The sequence below is a fragment of the Papilio polytes genome, unplaced genomic scaffold (genome assembly GCF_000836215.1).
Source record: "Papilio polytes unplaced genomic scaffold, Ppol_1.0 DF824225.1, whole genome shotgun sequence".
Taxonomy (NCBI): domain Eukaryota; kingdom Metazoa; phylum Arthropoda; class Insecta; order Lepidoptera; family Papilionidae; genus Papilio; species Papilio polytes.
This window is the reverse complement of record NW_013524979.1, coordinates 407,238-428,425: the sequence shown is the minus strand read 5'-3', so window position 1 is coordinate 428,425 and position 21,188 is coordinate 407,238. Positions and strand designations below refer to the sequence as shown.

Here is a 21,188-nt window from a genome sequence, read left to right as displayed (position 1 = left end):
AGCCGCATTCCTGGGAAGGTGAAATAGAACCTTTTTCCACTAACCTCCCTTATTACAATGAAAACAGTGGCTTAAAGATTAAATTAGAAAAACTAAATTTACTACCAAACAGTGCTAATCTGAAATTAATTAACAGAGAGTTAGTTAACAGTTCTTTAAGCAAAGTAATTGTTGGACAACCAGAATTAAATAATGTTAATTTGACATTTTTTGTTAGTGTTTCATAAACCATTACTAAAAACCTCCAATAACTAGTAAGTAACAATTGGTTAACTCATAATTTAATGCAACATATATTAAAAAAAAATAACTAGCAAATTCAGCCATTTAATGATCTCTCAGGGATGCCTACACTGAGTGGCAGTTTAATTTATTAATCGGCACTGAGTAGTCAATTAGTACAGTTATATGGTATGGTATTATATTTTGGTATGTTACCAAAATGTTATTTGTTGCAAAACTATAAATTCTTTATTAACTTTAAGTTATGGGTAACTTAAATGTTAGATAATTAGAATTTTCTATATTTTTGTTGTTTTACAAGTGATGAAAAGGTTGTTATAAATTAACAAAGTTACCTAATATAAAGTTTATAAAAATATGGATCTCTATTTTATAGTATTTTTATATTAAACTATGTAGTTTTTATATTCCCAGTTAAAATGACAATATGTTAATTAAAAAAAAAACATTAAAAAGAAAAAACATTTCTTTGTTACCATTATTTAGATTATATACAAAGAGTAAAAACAGGTCATTTGGTTCTATCACACCTTCAATGCCATTTAGATTTTCACATACAAATTATCGTAAAATTTCACTTTTTCATGCATATTGAAGTCTATTTTAATAATAAAAGGATATGACAATATGTCAATTTGTTACGGGCCTGAAATTCTACGGTAAAAGCGCAGGTCGCATCGGTGGCATTTAAAGTGTTAAGTATTTGTGCCAGTGTTATAAAAAGGTGTGAAACTTAGAGGTGTAATATTCAGCGTCCAGTTTACATAATTCCAGTCCAATAATTATTCCAGCGCTTGATTTTAACTGGATAGTTGTAAACCCGCCCTATAAGCAAATACTATATTGATTCAGCATTCCAGTGTGAGTTTACAGTTTTCCGGTCTTGTACTGGATATAATCGCTGGACTGAAATAATGTAAGCTTTAAGTTATTATGTTGAAATTAGTCTTCAAACATATATACTCAGGGTATATGAAGTCTTTTTTTTTATTTTATAATTTGTTTCATGTTGATTTAGTACAGTAAGTTAATTACGTAAGATCGAAAAGGTTTTGTTTTTTTGCCGTTTTTTGTTTCTTTTTTTTGCCCCTGGTATGTACAATATAGGTAGAAATTCTACGTATTTCTTGTAATTTGAATATAATTAAGATTCGAATATATTTAAGAAAGATCGTTCATGTTTTTTTTTTGTTTATCGGAGATCTATTTAATGTTGATTTTTTCTATTTTTGTTCCTTTTTTTGCGATTTTCCATTGCCTTATACATGTTGTCATTCTCTTTGAATAAAAAAAAAGAAAGAAACCTACATGGAACCTAGCACGAAAATTATTCGTAACGTTATCGATATTATTATTTTTGTATTAGATTTATGCGGCTCTATCGTAAAATACACCGACAAATCTCATACCAAACTTAACAACATTATGTTACGAAAACTTTCTTGAAAATTTTCTTGCTAGGTCCATCAGGCAGTTCAGCAGTAGAATTCCACAGTACTGGTTTATATAGTTTTGTAGAAAACGTTTTTTTTTTTTGCCTAATTAGTTGATTATTAAGATTTAGACTTAGAATAGTTTCATATCTTTTTGAGCTAAATGAGTCTTTGCAATTTACTCTTTTATTGTTTCATAATTTACAATTTCATAAATAACAAAGGACATAACATTCCTGTGCCATTTTTTTTGTTTAGAAATACGAATCAACGGTTAATTTAAAGTTAACTTTTTGCTATCAATAGTTTTAGTTTAGTTAAACAGTAAAAAAGTTGACTGACAGTTTTGTTTTTTTTTTGGATTGACTTGATACGTTTTGTTTTTTTGGATCTCTTTTATTTTATAAGGTTGATTAAAAAATTTAAAATCATGAATTCTTTTATTTGAAAAAAAAAAACGCCTGTTCCAAATTAAAAATCAAAATTTCTCTTTGGAAGAAAGCCATTAAACTATCGCTTGATAAAAAAAAAGATTTATAGCTGTCAACTTTGTTTTGAAAGAAAGACATATTTTCTAAGAAAAAGAGGACCTGACATATGTCAAAGAATATTTACAATTTGATAAAATATTTTTATTTATAAATTAATGTTATTTATCTAACAAGAAAATGTGTGAAGTAAATATACCACGACAAAAAGTGCCCAAAGATGGCGTCGGACCAAGAGGAGTACCAGAATGTTACTATGTAAGTATTTTATTTTTAATTTATATCCATGTTTTCATACTATGTCATCCAGCCCTTTTCCCTACGAAGCTTCGACATAATATATAAACTGTAACACATCCCTATCAGCCTGAATATCTGAATCTGAAGCTATCTGAGCCTCTATCAGACAGTGGTGGGACAGGACCTAAATATTCTATTCAAACTACCTTGTAAAATTTATATATGTAATTAAATTGATTTTGTATAAAACTACAAAGTCCTAAGTTTATAGTTTATCTGTATTTGCAATATTAATTTTACCTTTTCGGTATTAGACATCACGCGTGTTGAACTCAACCTTCCGCTACGTGAAGTTTGTGCGCAAACTTCGTGCGTTAGAAGAGGAGCAACGTAAAGGAGCTGAGAACAAAGCTAAAGAGGCCAAAGATCAATCTATCAATGAGTTTTTCATGAGATGTGATCGCAGGTATTGATACGTTAGATTAATTTATCTACAAAAATATACGAACTAGCCTACGCCCGCGACTCCGTACGCGCGGAATTACAAACTAACATCCATTCATCCAAACTTTTATTGTATATTATATATGTAAAATTATGTAAAATTTATTTCTTAGTTGGATTTAATTACTTTAATTATTTCAAAGATACCAATCAGATAAGTTCTAATAATTTTTTTCAAATATCTTTTTAGTTCAAGTTAAACTATTTCGCAGTGTTCGCCGCTCGTATTTTATTTACGCCTTTATACAGTGTAAATTGTGTTCAGCAGTAACTTGTGAGATGTTCTGAACTGTTAAGATATTTGATTAAGTCTATACCAGCATTAGTACGTTTAATGCCATTATGTTTTTGTATTCAAGTAACCACGTGAGACTGGTACTGAAATTATTGGATTTTAATTCCACAGATCTCTGATCAATGACGTAGCACGGCGTGTCGATCTTTGCTTGGATTCGTATCAAAAGGATTTAGAAGTAAAGAAGGAAAGGTTCTGTTGTTTATCAAATTTTAATAAAACATGATTTTCTATTTAACACACAAGAAAATAGACTTTTCTCGAATATATCACGTAGTATAATTACTGCACTAAATAAATTAACCGCCACTGATAAAATTTGAGGTTATATTTTCAAAATTTAGTAAAAGAAAACAACTAAAATGAAGCTATGTTTATTTGTAATAAGAAATTTTTTTCCGTTTTCGGAACCGGTAGGGTGCGTATACTTTTTTGTTTTTCGGGCCATCTATTACTACTTTTATTAAGTAAAGTATTACTTTTCCTTCAAATTTCAAATAATGGCGTGTACACGAGAGTTAAATTGGCCGTGCGGTTTCAGACAAAGTAGTATCAGCGGTTTGGTATCCGGACACTTGCATTTTAGCGTGCCAGAGGTTCAACTTAGGTCGTTTGTCGCCTTATGGTATTTAAAAATAAATTATAAAATTTGTGGAATTGGCAAGATGAATTCCGGAGCTTTAAACAAAAAATCGCGACCAAACGTAAAATGTCAATAGATAGATATTAAATTGCGCTCGCTATTTGGTGTTGAAATCGACAGTTGATCTTTTTAACATGGGAATAGTGGCATGAAGCAAGCAGAATGTACCAACCCTAGAACAAAAACTTGACTGGTTACGAAAATGGAAAAAAAATCTTTTTATCTAACTGGTTAGGGAAATTTAGTTAGATAAACGGAATAAGCCATTTATTTTATCTCTTTCCGGCGGTCAAATGGTTAATCAACTATTAACCCTTTGCCCGCCGCCTTATTTAGATTGAAGGAATTATTCGCACGCGAAGAAGAAGAGAACACTCGTAAGTTTGTGGCGCAAGCGCAGGCGGGCGCGGAGCTTGTATGGCAGGACAAGAAAGAGCGGCTGCGGTTCTTACTTGAAAAGAGAAAGAAGGAACATGCGGAGAAATATAAAGATACGCCCCTGTTAGTATTTTAAACGGTTTGATTTTTTTAGGCCAAATTCAAATACATTTAGTAATGAAGAAAAAAGTGTACTTAATGATTTTTAACGATTATATATTATTTTTTTAGAACTAATAGTCTGTTAATGATATGGCGTATAATTGATTTGCTAATAACAAAGATTTAAAAAAAAAACTAATAATGTTCATAAACGACATACCTAGTATAAGCATTTTCGTCATGAAATAAAAGTATTTAGTGTTTCCCTAGTTCAAACTAATGGTATTTAAACTACCAATGTATTTATATTTTTTAACTCATTTTCCTTATTGATTTCTTTAACATGATCACACAAATGAAGCATAAATATTGCTGTCACATATTTTATAAGACATAGACTTAAGTCCCACGAGTCATCGGTTGAAAGGAACGTGATGAGAAAACCATATTTACTTATAAAACGCAATAATCTATCCAAACATTTTTTTTAATACACGGTTAAAACAAGATATTAAAAAACTAATTTCCAATAACAGATAATCAAAATTATGTCATAATCGTTTATAGGTATAAAACGATTTAAAAATAATTTACCTTCAACAGTTCTAAATGCGTTCACGTATTGCCGTGTATCCTAAAGTTGCGAGCAATGGAAGCCCAGCAAATACAATTGTACCAAATGAAAGAGAAACAAGCGCGCAAAATGGCTGACATCGAGTTTGATAAAATGTGGCATGAAGTCACCATGAAGGAAGCTGATGCATTGGTAAATGTAACACATATGAGACATAGTTATAAATTAATCGGGAGACCAACCATTTATGATACTTCAGACAAAAAAGAAAACAAATGATACCTCATTGGTCAAACTTGGTCCAGTCGTTTAACCTCTAGCTCTGTCTACCCTTTTTTCAATCGGGTAAAATGACACAACCTTGTGTTCGCTTTATTCTAAATTCTGATTAGTTGTCTTAAAAACTCATACTACTCTTTTTACAAATAACATTTACGATACCGATGTTTACTTAAAATGAACTGATTTGTGCTAGTATTAAGATTTTTATTCATGTATGTAACGAATGAACTCAAAAACTACTTAGCCGATTTCAAAAATTATTTTACCATTAGAAAGATACATTACTACTGAGTGTTATAGGCTATTTTTATTATAAGTTATTGCCTAAAAGCGATTAATAATGGCGATTTTATAACCGATGTATTTCGGTTTCTCTTTTAGGCGGCTCGTATGGAATACGACGCTATAGAGAGGTACAGAAGGGACATGGAGTGCAAGCAGTACTCCGACTACCAGCTGGAACAGAGACGCAGGCAGAGGGAGAATGAGAGAGAAATGTTGCGACAGGAGAGTTTAAGATTCAAGGCTATCTGGGATGCGGAGAATAAGAAAGAAGAAGATGGTAAGTTGACTCCTTGCTCAATTTTTTTTTTTCGAAACTGTACGGAATATGCCTTCCTTCTCATTTTCTTCAAAAACAGATATGAAATGTGATTTATGATGTTACTCGTATTTAAATATCTTTCTCTCTGTTTAATAACCTGGGATAGGTTGTGCCGGAGGGGTAGGTAGAGGTTACTAATTCCTCTTTACAGTATTAAATACCATAATCGTAATACATATTTTATAAGTTGACATATTTTTTAAAGCTGTATAAATTTTTCAATGTACCATTCTAAGAAATGAAGATGAGGTAAGGAAGATTTCTATGAGGGATATGTTATTGTTCAGATTTTTAGACAGCGGAAATCTACCGTATTTTAATTAGTTATTTATATTTATACTTTTATAGCGGAACAAGCTCGTAGAGATAAAGCGAAGCAAGTAGCAGAAGATAGTAATAGATTCTTGAGACTGAATCAGGAGAGGTTGGCGAGAGAAAGTGAAGAAGAGAAGATGGTGTCAGATGCTTGGAATTCTCTCACTCACCAGGGACTGGCTGGGGATATGGCCATGATCGAGTTAAGAAGGAGAAAAGAGGTGAGTAGTGATAGGCGTCACACGTGGATAATCTGGGCTAGATCTGAGGGATGGGAAGTGGGGTAATAAATATAACTAAACTCACGCAATAGAGAGTGAGTTTATTTATTTTATGATTTCATTGGCTTTGAAGTACTGAATACCAACAAGTGGGTATATTATTTCAAAAACCCTTATTTCTATCCAATTACTTTTAGAAAAATATTTCTTAAGCTTATGAAGAACATAGAGAAGTCCAATAACATATAGAATTCCAATATTTCTGAAAAGAAGCATCGATGTTTTTGTCTGTCTCCATTTCTTATCTACATTTCCCTGGGATATTTTAGCGTGAATTGGACGAATGCAACAGAAGGCTTCTAGAAATGAAAAAGAAGTTCGTAGACATGGATATAGAGGATGACGTGATCAGGAAAGAAGATGCGCGACTTACGCAGAAGAAGAAAGATGAAGTCAGCTGTAGATATCTCAAATGGGCAAAGGAAACCTCGCGGGTGATTCTCACATACTAACTAAAATACAGTCTTATATACGATTTTTTAAGTAAAAGTTGGCAATCCAGCGCTACTAGTTTATGAATAAATTTTACTTGCGACTGCATTAAAAAAAATAAGAATAGTGAATAGTCTGTGTTCTTCCAGACTATCCTCTACATCTATGACAAATTTCATAGAGATCTGTTCAGAAGTAGGAGATACCTTCTAATAAAAATGCATCCATCTAAACTTATGCATTTATAATATTAGTAAGACTAGTAAAATGTAATGGTCATACTTATATGTAAATTAAATGCAAATGCATAATCTATACCTTTATTATGTATGGGAAAGGGAAATATTTATATAAGGAAGTGATAGAAAGGGGAACTTTTTCATATACATTCTCTCTTGCTAATTCATTTTCACAGAAGTGAATAGGAAAGTGAATTTGAAATCTCTTGTAATATATTTACAGCCTTAATTTCCTATTTTTTATTTTATACAGTTTTTATTAATAATAGTTCAAACAAGGGAGTTTTAATTATTTTTTTTGTTAATTAGGAAGTACGCAAAGGGATGATAGAACAAATGAAAGAACGAGAAGAAGAGAAGAAAGTATTAAAGAAGAGAATAGAAGAAGAAGATGAGTATCACAGACAGTTACGAGAGCAACTGGACAAGTTGGTCGAGTACAGAGACAAGATGGACGCGAAAGTTCGGAAAGACCATCAACAGAATTTAGTGAAACAAATGGAATATAATAATATATTAAAGGTATTTATTTTACAGTTCTAAATGTCTATACTAATATAAAGAGGAAAGATTTGTATTTTTGTATGTATCGAAATAACTCAAAATCTATCGGCTCAATATAAAAAATTCTTTCATCTTTAAAAAGCTACGTTATCATTGAGTAACATAGGCTATATTTCTTTTGTATAAATAAAAAATTATTATATATTTCATGGAACAATTATTTACACATGTTAATGAGTTTTACTTTAGTATCGCCGTTATATTTATTCTCTACTAGCTGTTGCTCGCGACTTGGTCCGCAGGAAGTTAAAAAATGTAGTCTATGTATCACAGATAAATTAACTTCTACTGATGAAAGAATTTTTAAATTCGGCCCAGTAGTTTTTACATAAATCAAAAACATGAAAATATCCAAGAATACAAAAGTTTCCTCTTTATAATATTGGTTTAGATGACAATAACTAAAAACCGAAATTAAAAAAAGAATTATCTAATCTTGACTTGAGATTTTTATTTGCCTAATTTAGAATAAAAAAGTGTATTCAATAATGTTCCTTACTGCATGCATTTAATGCTTAATTTCGTAGACAATGTTTTAACTTGTCCCTTCTATTTATTATAGGAGAGAGCAAAACAAGAAGAATTAGACCAAGTAAAGAAATACGCGATCGCTACTAAAGAATACGAAGACGAGATTGAAAAGATGCTTTGTCGGTGAGTTGACATTAAATAATACACTTGACAGTTTTTTGACACTTGTCAAAGAGAACTGTCAACTTGATCATAATTGTCAAATTTTTATGAAACTAAAAAATAATTCATATTAAATGACATCTTAATCAGTTAAAAAGTCTAGATTTTAGGTTGTAATTAAAAATCTATCGCCACATTTCAGTAAAATATAAAACTAGTTTCTGTGGTTATTTATGAAATCGATGAAATAAAAGCGATTAAAGCGATCCCTCGTTCGTATTCTTGGTTATTTTGAATGTCCATGGGCGTCGTTGACCACCTTGGTGTTCACGCCGCTCGTTTGCCCCCCTTTTTATATAAAAAAAACACTATAGACATAAGTTTGACAATAATTCTTAGTATAAGTAAATTATGTTGTACATAAATTTGTGATAAGAAATCATAAACAACAAACGTGACCTTATCTTCTAAGTATCAAAGGTCGAAAGTTTGAGGTCTGCGTATGGAACTTTGAAACAATATTCAAATGTTTTATAGTTGAAAATTATTATTTTAGACGTAATTTGATGTTAAAAGTTTACAGTAAAGCAAATAGAAATCGAACCAAAAAAATCTTTTATAGTAGGTACCTGGTTTTAAAACTGACAACCCTGATATGTTCTTCAAGCTTCAATGTTAAATCGACTTTATAGTAATTTTAAAAATATCGCAATATCCCATTAAAATGCTAATTAATTTGTTAATCTGTGATAAAAAAAATATATTTATACCACAGATTATGTAATTCTATATTTACGTTTCATGCTTTAATACTAAAGATGAGAAATAGATTTTAAACTAAGAATAGACACGCCTTGCTCAATATAAGTAGATCAACTGTTTACCTTGTTGTGGATATAAATTCTCTTTACTAACGTCTTTTGTAACCTTTAAAATGACAAGGTTAGTGTTGCTAGATTGTAACTATTTACCTATTTAATTACCAAATTACTCTAAATAATTATTTTGAAATGCTTGTTATTCGGGTAAATTGATTTTAATAATTTTTTTTAGGTAACTCTTAATAGAAATTTCTCGCTTTATTAGAATAGTACTTTTGATGATTTGTCAATAATCTCTTAATACCGAAGTCTATTGTCATCTGAATTCTCAATCAAGACGTCTATTTTGAATATTTTCATATCATTTGTGACACCTTATTCTTACCATCATTGGCAAAATTTGTACGAGATTTTGTCGATGATGTTATGAAACATTCTCACGAATTTTCATGATATGTCCTCGGATTGATATCCATATAAGCTTATTAAGATAAACTAGAATAATAAACTGGCAATACAACAATGGAGTTGTCGTGAGTCAACCCATTATTTGTCATAAATTGTTCCGGTTTGCGAAACGAGACGACCTCAGTTTGTTCCGGCAAATAAAAGATTGCTCTTGTCTTACAAGATACCTTGATAACGATAAGAGGAAACTAACTAACTAAGAAATTGTATTAAATAACACATTTAAATATGGAATAATCTACATTTAATCTAAAAAATAAATTAAGTATGCAGTACAAACATATAGCTTTTGCCCGTGATTCCGTCTGCGGGAAGTTAAAAACATAAAAACAAGTAGCATATGTATTCTTCCAGAATATATTCTACATCTATGCCAAATTTCATCGAGATCCGTTTATCAGTTTAGGCTACAAATTCTAACAAACATCCTTCCATCTAAACTTTCGTATTTATAAAATTACTAGCTGTCGCCCGCGAGTCCATCCGCGTGGAATTAAAAAAACAAAAGTGAATAGTTTGTGTTCTTCCAGACTATCTACCACATCTATACCAAATTTCGGCGAAATCCGTTTAGCCGTTTAGGCTACAAACTCTAACAAACATCCATCCATCTAAACTTTCGCATTTATAATATTAGTATTGTTATGAAGTATTACAATTTTTTTCTATTTAATTACTTTTTTTTCTTATTTATAATTGTATTGTAGTGTTGATTAGGATTAAATGTTATTTTATTTTTAAATATGTTGCGTATTATTAGATAGTGTTTACGATATTTTATTTGCTTAGATTAAATGTAAAACACATGGATGTTGTTATTCCAGACCATTCTTCAGTGATCATATACATCCGTTTATGAAGCAGATGGCGAAAGGCATCAAAATGGCGGAGAAATGTCCGTGCTTCAAGAAAGATTATTTTAAATGATTTTGGTTCTTAATTAAATTAAATGTTTTTGTTGTAATTTTTAAATAGAAACAAAAATTCATTTTCTGTAAGTATATGCTCATATTTTATCTGTACAGATAAATACAATTGGGGTGTCTATGTTAACTCGGTTGCAATCATCGGTTAGTTTGTAATAGAGTTTAAAGGAAAAAAAAAACAATAATTATAAAAGGACGCCAATACCCTAATGGTAATAGATTTCCGTCACGTAATCGAAGGTTCAAATCCCGCCATTGATTGTAAACCGTAACCAATAGACTTATTTGGCATGGCAGAAGAAATTGGTCAATGTAAAAAATCTACTACTATTTTTCATAAAAAAACTACACATGGAGATCATAAAAATAATGACGTCTTATTCGTGCTGATTTCACGTAATTAAAACACTTAGAAACTCCCTTAGTGAACATTTAATGATTTTATGTACATACGTCTATTATTTCAATACTAGCTTTCGCCCGCGTCTCCGTCCGCTTGGAATTTAAAAAAAAAACAAAACTAATTAGCCTATGTGTTCTTCCAGACTAACCTCTACATCCATACCAAATTTCATCGAAAACCGTTCAGCCGTTTAGGCTACAAACTCTAACAAACATCCATCTAAACTTTTATATTTATAATATTGGTATGATAGTGTTATGTATATTTGTTTGTAGAAATACTCTGGATATCGATTAAACTATTGGAAGCCTACGTGATCGAAACTTATTGTTATTCTATCCATACTCTATGAAGATTTACTTGACGATTTATCTCACATCTGTCTTATTGAGGAAAAAACTAAAAATGCACATATTAGATTACGATCCAAATGATACACAATTATTCATGACGTTAAACTTTAAGCTGAGCGAATATGGAAAATGGATTTATTTTGTTTACAGTTTTCATTTGACTAAGTTGTGCCCGCGACTTTTGCGTCATTAAAAAAACTAGACAGTCTTTGTGTCAAAGTTCGTACAAATACGTATGGCCATTTTGTAATTAAATACCTGCTAACAAACATCCATCGGTCTATTTTTATATTTTTTATATTCGATGTTGTTAATAAAGATTCAGTATACTAAGATTTGTACGACTATAAATTTATATGTTAATCTAATTTTCAATCCGTACCGTGTACTCACATCTAAATTCGAATACTCGCCATAACAATGCGTTAGTCACGTCTTACTTTAATTCAATGACAGTTTAAAGCCATAATTTTCCTGCAGGAAGAGGTTAACGTGAGCTAATAAAAAAATATTACGAAGGCAGCTCGTTTTGTTGTGATTTCATTCGAAATATTTTCCTCAATCTGTTTGTGGTATAAAAGCTTTGAGATTTTCATAATCATCACAGTTTGAATCCGACACCATGGGTAGAAAGATCTGGTTCTTGCTTACGGTTGTGACTATAGTTCAGTCAAAGGATCTCTCTGAAGGATCCGATGATTTCGGAACTACTACTAAGAAAATATTCGACGAAAACAAAAAAGCAAATCCAGCGATATGGCGTCAAGTGGACAATATCACTATAACTGGAGACGAAGGCGCGAAAATCAATAAAATCCTTGTAACAGATTTGAGAGAAGAAAAAGATGGAGAAGCGAAAATAGTTGAAGGTGGTATCGGTCAGCGAAATGTGACTATAGAATTGAAAAGTCCTACAGCACTGAGAGGATATGATTTCCATATTGAAGTGTATGCAAATTCAGACAGCGAGGCATCAACAAGTCACGACGCAACCAAACAAGAATCAAACCCAGCGAAACCCACTGAGGAAAAGAAACCAATTAACGCAGTTCCAATTGTACCTATAAGTTTAACTAAAGATGAATTACCCTCAACTTCTGAACAACCTCAAGACTCTTTAAAAGAAAATAAGAGACAAAACCGTGATGCCGAAGAAAAATATAAATTAAATAAGCAACTCAACCCACATTCTTTTACTGATGTTACCACAGAAGTGCCTGAATTGAAATCAACAGCCATCCCAGCAACGAATAAAGACAAAAGAGAAGATAAAGTACTCGAGCAAGGTATAACTAACCATCATATACATTTACAAGAAGCACCTAAAATGCCCGAATCAACTGCAAGAAGTATTCCCACGACGGAATTCAAAATAGCAGAAGAAAAGCACAATCAAGAAACCCGTAACATCGAAGAAAATAAAAAGCAAACAAATTTCGATAAGAACGAGAAACAAACGAATATTAACTATTCTCAATTTAACGTTCGAGAAGTGACTCCCAATGTACCTGTAAACGCGCAATCGCCTGTTGTAGAAGGTCACAAGAGACATGCCCGTGAAGTTAACCAAAATGCTCCGGCAGTGGAAAGTACAGAGCATCCATTACCTCCTGCAGCATCCAGAAACCAAGGTTCTATAACAACCAAAGTCCCAAGTGAAGCAACACACATAGAAAATAATCCAGCAGTTCTAACAGAAGACAAACAAAACAAAGAACACGTACAAGTCGATAAAGTTGAAGAAAAAACAATACACGAACACCATAACCACAATCATAGATTCAGTGGGCGACATGTTCCCGATAGATTTGCTCGCAATCCTTCCTCTGCTTCAAAACGTGAAACATCTACGGAAATTAACAAAGTTTCAACAATTGCATCAACGAACATCAATACAGCACAATCTAGTACTCCAGTCATTCCAAGAATAATTGCAAGCGATCAAACTACAACCAAGCCAGAAAACACTGCAGGTAAGCAAGTTGATACTGACATTAATTCAGAATTACATATTAATACAAACAAGAAAAGCGCTTCTGAAGAAATCACAGCAAACAAAAGGATTACACGTGATACAACTGACAAAAATAAAGAACAACCAGCAGTATTACCAACTGTTAACATAAAAGATTCTCCTTCTTCAACGACATTAAAACCCGAATTAAACGGATTTAAAGCGCCAGTCGAAGCTTCTGAAAAGGAAATCAAACACGAATCTGAAAAAGCAGATAAATCAGAAAATAAAGACAATCAAAGAAACATTAGAGGTACTGTGGATAATAAAGAAAAAATCAACGATCTGAGTACTTCAACTACAAAACCCGATAATAAAGAAAGCAATGAAAAAGTATCGACTGCTAAAACACCAGTTCCAGTGCCTATTCTACTTAAATCAACTCCTGAAGTTAAAACACAGCTTAAAGATGTTCCTAACGAAAAGGAAAGAATCGCTCGTGACGTAGATATTAAAAAATCACATAATGACGAGAAGTCATCTTCAACAACAGATGCTACTGGGATTGAAATCGAAAAGGCAAAGAAGTCAGACGAAAAAGTAACTGTAGAATACCAATCATTAATTTCTACCATCAAAGATAACAAGAAAGAAGAAAAAGCACCAACAACTGCCAATAATGAAAATGCAACTAAAAGTGAAATAAACCCGAAAATAGAAGAAAACGACACACAAAATGGTGACCTTAAAAATCTGCCTGGAACATTCACAAGAGAAATTAAAAACATTAAAGGAACGTCGACTATTGAAGAGCAAAATAATAAGAATGACTTAAGTACCACAAGTGCACCTTTAATTGACAGAAAAGAAAAAACTGAACCTAAAAAGCCAGAAAAATCGTTAGTTCCACCTCAATAATATATATTTTTTTTAATTGCAGCAATTGTTTAGTGTTTTGCACATCTTTTATTACTAATTTTAATAATTTAAACTATGTTACATTTATATTTATTAAAAATGTAAAATAAAACAAAATGTGATTATTTTTCCCTTTATTATTATAAAATACCTTGTCAATAAGGAATGGTGAATTAAAATCAGCTATAAATTGAGCATTTGTCTTATAAAATTCAATAAAAAAATAGTAAAAACGCATAATAAAAATAAAATTGTGATATTACATAAGGCATTTATAGTCTGACCAGAAATATAAAACTCTCCAAATATTGCGGAAAACTGCAACGATTTTTACGTTAGAAAGTGATGTAATAAAATGGGATTTTATATTCTTGGTAAGACTAAATAAAGTTTTTTACTTGCGCTAAATTGTAAAATATACAATCATCAAAAATTATTAATATCAAATATGTATAATGTAAAATAATAATATACTGATATGTCAAACGTTAAGCATAATTTAATATAAAACTGTATTGGTTCAGGATTTTTTCAATCTCGAAATTGACAAATTTACATCTCACCGTGCGTTTTCACTGCAGAAACATTACAAAACCATTTCTTTCATTATCTTAATAAAATTGACATGTTGTATTCCTTTTCGTTAATTTTTATTGCTAATTTGAAAAACATTTACTGAGTATTTTTGAAAACAATATTAAAAGTCAAAATTATGATATTAAAATTAAAGTAATAGTCTATAGTTTTTGGAATAGGCATAAAATAAATCTTTTACTTTGTACTCTCAGCTTATTGATATTGGGGCTATGATTTAAATTCACATGGGCTGTCCTGTTTTGTTTATATAGTTATTAATAAAAAAAACTCTTACAAAACAGAAATAACAGCACCAGTGAACTATTTGGTGCCAATGTTTGCTACTTATTGTCTTAGTAATAGTGCCTAATATTATTTTGACTCCACTGATGAATAAAGTTACATTTTTCATGGTCACCCTATTCCAACAAATAGTTACATGTCATATGGAGATCTCATTCTGGTGAATATACATGTTATATGGGAATTCTACATTATAAAGTGACTGATGGGATCTTTGTATCCATTTTATGAGTTAAATCCACTTCCATTATATGAGATCTCCATTGTAATGTAATTTTATTCTGTAGCATCAATTTGTAAAGCATAATCTTTTAACTAATCATATTTTATCAATGAACACACAGGTATACCATCAGGTATATTATTCCGTCCATTTAATGTGACAAGCTCCATTACGACTACACAACCAATCACCTCCGCACCACATGTCTTCAATAGATTCGCTGTAGCAGTTACTGAACCACCTGTTGCTATCAAATCATCAACAATAAGGCATTTTAGTCCTGGACGGATTGCATTCTTTTGTATCTCTAATACATCCTGGAATTAAAAACATATTATAGTGAAACACTGCTGAATGACTGAATACAGAGTGCAGTACCTTTGTTTATCAAAATAAACATAAAGGGGTTGCTGGGGTCAACAAGCTGGATTGGCTGGAGTAATGACCTCCCCCATGCAAATATGATAACTGTGGGGTTGAGAAAACTGTAGCCCATACTAACATATTACAGTGGTTAAAGGTAATATTAGTTTCAAATATAATACTATGAAATTTTTTGTCTGTTTAAGATATATTATTCATATTCTCGTTGATAAACATTTAAGAACAAAGATAAACAATTCTCATGTTACAAATAAATCAATTACAGTCAGACAAGAAATAAAACACCTCACCATTTTGCAAAAAATAACTAATTTTCTAGAGATAGTAGGAGGTAATGTAATAAAGTGAGCGATACTCTCTTTACATGTTTTGTATTACAGCTAGACTGTATGTATTAAATATTTTTGTATAACTTACCGAACCATATTCTAAATCATATTTATAGGCTTCAACTGCACCGGGAAGCTTGCCCTTCTTCCTCACAGGTAAACAGCCAATACCAAGTTCTGCTGCAATCGAGAATGAGAAGAGGAATCCTCTAGCCTCCAAACCAATCACAGCTTGTACCTCCGGAAAGTTCTGTTTAACAGTTTGTACAAGTAAACTCTGCAGTAACTTGCAGGTTGAACCATCTGATATGGCTGAAAAGATATCCCTGTAAATAAAACGAATAAATATTTAATTAACGGATAAAAGTTCAAAGTATATTCTTATATGAAATTTTTATAAACTTACCAGAATAAAATTCCTTCTTTAGGAAAATCTGGATAGCTTTTAATTTTACTTTTCAGTTCTTTTATCTTGTTTTCGAAATCACTATCCATGATGATAAGTAACAAACAGAAAATATAAATGCAGTGGATTTACCGCCTCTATTTTTCTCAATATTTACAAGTTGCCTTTCGAGTAAAAATTCTATAAATTTATTTAATATACCGCATATTATTTAACGTTTGACGTTTTAAACAAATAAAACGATATATCAAATCGAAATATTATTTAAGAATTTTAAATTATAACCTTTAATTTATTTGTCAAATTCAGACAATGTCAATGATAAGATAAGGATATGGAAACTTTTATCGTATTTTAAGACACGGGCATTGTAATCGATTCATCCAATGTTAAAAACAATTATAAATTGTAACGATAATCATGAAAATACTTAACTTTATTATTTCCACAGTTATTGTAGTTTATTTATTAATGTCAATTTTATAAGGGAGTTTTTAAAAAGATAAATTAAAACAGTAGCAGTTTTTTAGTGTAACACAGTGCCTTTGCTTGTGACATATTTAAAAGTTTAAAATAAAAACTGTCACTGTCAAACGTCAAATCAAATTTTAAAAAATTTAATTCAACGGTTTTATTTAAGGTAAAATTAAAATTAATTCGTTAACTAACAAAACTATGTTTAATTCAAAGTGTTATATACCATGACAAAATATTACACGAAAGTGACGTAAAATTATTATGTTCCTACGTTAATTTCCCGCCATTGCAAACTTGTAAAACTTTCGCCGATCAACAATGTTATCATCGAATGATTTAGAAAGGCTAATTGCAGAGAAGAGACATGAGATAGAGAGGGAGAAAATTGATTTAGGCTTATCAAGATCATTAGATAACGTAAGTAAAAGTTACTTGTTGCTTTTTACCGCCGTTTAATATCGATTTTTCTGTGTTGCCTCAGTCAGCCGGTGAAGTAGACGTTCGTACTTCGTTTCAGTACGTCTGAGACGGTTCTGTTATGTAGTCGTGTAGTTCATTTACCGTGTTTGTTTTGTAAATAGTGCGTTTCAAGTTTAGATTTTATTTACTATTTGTTTGCTATAAAAGCACCTATTCATGTATTGGAATAAGGTATGTATAATTTTTATTACACAGTTTGTTGTAAAATATCGGAAATACCGGACAATTTTTATTTAACTAACTTTTTTTATCTAAATAATCTTATAATGTTTTGAAATTAAAAATTATGAAAAATAATCTACAGCCTAAAAATATCTTCTATCAGGCATTTTTGATTATCAAATTGTGGTAAACAACACAAAAGTAAATGAAGAAAGAAAAGCTGTCGCCAATATCCTAGCAAAAAAAAAGACACAAAAACAAACTGGTGTACAGGTCCCTTTACTATGATTGTTTAAAATTTTGTTGTTGATCTTTGATTGTTGATTGTTTAAAAATTACTTTAAATTTAAACCTTTTCATTATCAAATGTATTTTAAAACTTTGTATGTAGTAATTATGAATAGAATTGGTAAATTTGTTTTTAAATATATTGGAATTATGAGGGTATTTGTAATTTATATAAGACTATGCTCTAAACCTGTGCCAAATTTCATGGAGATCCATTCAGCCATTTAGGCTACAAACGCTAACAAACATCCATCCATCCATCCATCCATCCATCCATCTAAACTTTCGCATTTATAATATTAGGAAGATTAACACCGGGATTCAAAAATACTCTCATTGTTTATGGTTCCTAAACATTAGTAATAATGAAATATAGCCTATGTTACTCAGATAAAAAACCTTTTTAATGGCAAAAAATTTTGAAAATCGACCCATTTGTTTTTATGTGAATCAAATATATACAAAAATACAAATCTTTCCTCTTTATGATATTAGATTTATTTGACCTATGAACCAATATACAACAGCTGGCTGGGATATTTTCTTGATTTTTTGTGGCTTGTCAGAATAAAGTAATTGTCATATAAAATAAAAAAAGTAATTAATAACATGGAATCTAAAAAATTTGAGGACTGACAAAGTAAAAAAAAAATAGTAGAGTTAACTGACAACAGTAATTTTTTTCCAAGAGACCTATGAGAGAATAACATAACAAAAGTTCTGTAGTGTGTATGTAAATTCCTACTGCATTAAGGGTAGCTACACTTTGAATATAGACCTTTAGTAGAGCAGGGTACATTCCATTTATTTTCTTCTTTATACAGGATGTATAAACTTTCGATCTGACCTTATTACATACTAGTAATATCTCGCGGTTTCGTCTGCGCGAAATTAAAAATAAATTCTCGTAATAAGTATAACCTATATTACTAAGTGATAATGTAGCTTTTAGTGGTGAAATAATTTTTTTTATTTGATCCAGTATTACGATATTAGTAAAGACAATAACGAAAACAAATTAGCGCATGTTATTATTTGATTGTCGATCCAAGTACGTATTTCATCAAAATAAATGCCAAGAAGTATTGATTGTCCATTAAAAGGTTATTCTCTTTCCGTGTGTTATACGAAAAATCGAAATACATCCCTATTTTTAGGTCATTCGTGTCGCTCTGATATCTAACGTACCTACGATCGTAAAAAGTTCTTTAGTTTAATATTTTTAATTATAATTAACCTAGATTTTGATTAAAATCGTGTTTTTGTTGTAGAATGTAGAAGAAAACAAAGAAAAGTACAACAGTAAGAAAGTACAGATCTCAGAAAAAGTATTGGAAAATAATTATGTGAATCCAGATGATGAATTACAGAAGGAAAGAAGAAGTTCACTAGAAGAAGATATACCTGCTGATTTAGAAAGATATATACGAGTAAGTATTATATAGTTTATTATAATACACTTATTTCTACAAGTTTCCCTTTTTTTCGGTTAAAAAAATGTATTTTTGCTGTCCTTACCATTATCTTTAATAAAACAGAGATGTACGTATTAATATGTTATTTCTCCAATGATTTTTTTTAATGTACAGTCGTGGAAATCTGCGATGCTCCACTTACAGAAAAAAAAAACTTAATTTCTTGCTACGCGACAAACTCCAACTCTTCCAAAAATCAATTAAAGGGCAGTGAATTGTCCACAACAAAACAAATCATAAAAGTAATGAGCCGTGACTGACCTCTTCTACAGACACATTTAGAGCTGCGTCCTATTGTTTATTCCGCGTAGTGTCAATGCGTACAAAATTTTCAAATGAGTCTTGTTAGGTGGGGCACCGCCAGATTCCCCGCCTGTACTTTATTTTAATTTCATACATTGAATACGGTAGACAGTAATTTTTTGTACGTCCAGTACTGTGTAGGCCCCGACTTGTCGCCCACATCCGAAGCGATAAGATATAAATTATGTATGAATGACGTCATTCCAGACAATAAAACCACCTAACGACACGCTTGGTAGCACGGAGACTAACAGATCAGTTTGATAGCGTTATATACATACTAGCTGTTCCCGTGCGACTTCATCCGCATAAAATTATGAAGATTTCATTTTATTCTTTACATGTGTCATATTATCAATAGCAAATGTTAAAATGACATGACATGATGACAAACCATGACAACCTGTCATCCTTAATGTTGGCAACAACTTATGGTCTCTTTCCTACATTAGGATTTTTAACACAAATATTTACCCCCTAAGTTTAATGGCTTAAAAATATATCTAAAGCGTGACGTAAGTGTAGGACATTTTATTAAAAAAAGAATTATTCAAAAATATGCTGTAACTGCTGACATCTTGGCAACAAAGAAGTGTGGGTTTACGCTTTATTATAATAGTATAGATACGAGTATAGATAGATAAGTATTATAGATATTACAGGGTTATTTATTTGAAATGAAACCAGAATCAAAGCTCTGTCTATGCTTGTAGGTGGACTAAGGATAACTATTTTAACGAACTGTGATTAATAATCTAATAACCGATCTTAAGGCTGGAAAAGATTAGTTTTTTCACTTTATGATAATGTACGACGTACAAAAGCGATTTTAGTGGTACTAGCGCCCTGAGAGAATCCGAACATTTTTATTGCACCCCCTTTTTACCTTGCTTTAACTTTGCTAACGCGGACACTGTTCGACAGAACAGCTTTATAAATTGCTGTTAGTCAAACTAAAAAGAATGTTTTACCACAAAAAACACTACTACATTTTCTATTAGCCGTCATAATTCTGTACAATTTACCACATGTTAATCAAAAAATATACATATTTTTACTCTCAGTGTATCCTCAGCCTATAGTAATCAATGTGAAGGCATTGTAGATCGCTTCGTGAGCAGTCTTCACTAAGAATAGAGTAATTTACGTTGAGTTCGCGTGCTGATAAACGTCTGCCGTCTCGACATTACTGTCGCACTGTCTGTCGGTTAGTCTGTGACACACAGGGTAACACAAATTAATTTTAATGCAACGAATACTAACAATATAAAGAGGAAAGATTTGAAATTTAAAACTACTAGCCTTATTTTAGAAAGTTACATTTTTATTTACATATAGCCTATTAGGTATTCGATTTTGAATTGTTCAGAATTAATATCGATTTATTGTTCCTAGTCGATTCTATCTCTATTATTACTTCTTATCTTCATATCCTCTTACAACTCTTACTGTAAGCCCTACTACTACTACGAAAAATAGCTACAAACACCACAGCTTGTAGCCTGTCCATTTATAGAGGTCAGTGGTCAAAGTACGAATATAAAATTGTTTATAACATTGATGATGATATTTATTAGTAATAGGATAAAGGTAATTACACTTCGCAGTAGACAGTAGACGTTAAAATCCGATTAATATTAAGCCAATTTACGACACTGTTTATAGTTCTCAAGTGTGTGGGAAACGTAG

General features: G+C 31.1%; 5 protein-coding genes across 5 annotated transcripts in view; 4 read left to right on the top strand and 1 right to left on the bottom strand.

The window, feature by feature from the left end:
* The window catches only part of LOC106110466, a 6,424-nt gene extending 6,197 nt beyond the window's left edge, over positions 1-227 (top strand). Inside the window, exon 8 of the mRNA XM_013292311.1 lies at positions 3-227. Within this exon, the coding sequence (XP_013147765.1) occupies positions 3-227 (225 nt within the window). The remainder of the gene's footprint in view (positions 1-2) is intronic.
* Positions 228-2,232: 2,005 nt separating this feature from the next.
* On the top strand, positions 2,233-10,633 carry LOC106110536 (trichohyalin-like). The gene is made up of 11 exons (XM_013292394.1): positions 2,233-2,422; positions 2,719-2,870; positions 3,315-3,395; positions 4,183-4,347; positions 4,930-5,092; positions 5,564-5,744; positions 6,135-6,322; positions 6,652-6,816; positions 7,363-7,575; positions 8,180-8,271; positions 10,364-10,633. Exons 1-11 carry the CDS (start codon positions 2,345-2,347, stop codon positions 10,464-10,466), a joined length of 1,581 nt encoding a protein of 526 aa, XP_013147848.1. The 5' UTR covers positions 2,233-2,344; the 3' UTR covers positions 10,467-10,633.
* A 500-nt stretch (positions 10,634-11,133) lies between these two features.
* LOC106110534 (FK506-binding protein 5-like) lies at positions 11,134-14,093 on the top strand. The gene has a single exon (XM_013292392.1). The coding sequence runs from the start codon at positions 11,844-11,846 to the stop codon at positions 14,091-14,093; it is 2,250 nt and encodes a 749-aa protein (XP_013147846.1). The 5' UTR covers positions 11,134-11,843.
* A 452-nt stretch (positions 14,094-14,545) lies between these two features.
* LOC106110530 (adenine phosphoribosyltransferase) lies at positions 14,546-16,593 on the bottom strand. The gene is made up of 3 exons (XM_013292385.1): positions 16,315-16,593; positions 15,997-16,234; positions 14,546-15,512 (listed from the first exon to the last, which is right to left on the bottom strand). The coding sequence occupies exons 1-3, from the start codon at positions 16,401-16,403 to the stop codon at positions 15,288-15,290; spliced, it is 552 nt and encodes a 183-aa protein (XP_013147839.1). The 5' UTR covers positions 16,404-16,593; the 3' UTR covers positions 14,546-15,287.
* A 340-nt stretch (positions 16,594-16,933) lies between these two features.
* The window catches only part of LOC106110461 (putative uncharacterized protein DDB_G0287265), a 19,506-nt gene continuing 15,251 nt past the window's right edge, over positions 16,934-21,188 (top strand). The window contains exons 1-2 of the mRNA XM_013292299.1: positions 16,934-17,208; positions 18,993-19,151. Coding sequence (XP_013147753.1) covers positions 17,110-17,208; positions 18,993-19,151 — 258 coding nt within the window. The 5' untranslated portion in view covers positions 16,934-17,109. The remainder of the gene's footprint in view (positions 17,209-18,992; positions 19,152-21,188) is intronic.

Excerpts from the sequence above, each read along its gene's own strand:
- LOC106110536 (XM_013292394.1), top strand. The coding sequence starts at position 2,345 with ATGTGTGAAGTAAATATACCACGACAAAAAGTGCCCAAAGATGGCGTC. Across the intron at positions 6,323-6,651 it reads AGTTAAGAAGGAGAAAAGAG|CGTGAATTGGACGAATGCAA; the intron begins GTGAGTAGTGAT and ends GGGATATTTTAG. Across the intron at positions 7,576-8,179 it reads AATATAATAATATATTAAAG|GAGAGAGCAAAACAAGAAGA; the intron begins GTATTTATTTTA and ends TATTTATTATAG.
- LOC106110534 (XM_013292392.1), top strand. The coding sequence starts at position 11,844 with ATGGGTAGAAAGATCTGGTTCTTGCTTACGGTTGTGACTATAGTTCAG.
- LOC106110530 (XM_013292385.1), bottom strand. The coding sequence starts at position 16,403 with ATGGATAGTGATTTCGAAAACAAGATAAAAGAACTGAAAAGTAAAATT. Across the intron at positions 16,235-16,314 it reads AAAGAAGGAATTTTATTCTG|GGATATCTTTTCAGCCATAT; the intron begins GTAAGTTTATAA and ends TTTTATTTACAG. Across the intron at positions 15,513-15,996 it reads ATGATTTAGAATATGGTTCG|GATGTATTAGAGATACAAAA; the intron begins GTAAGTTATACA and ends TTTTAATTCCAG.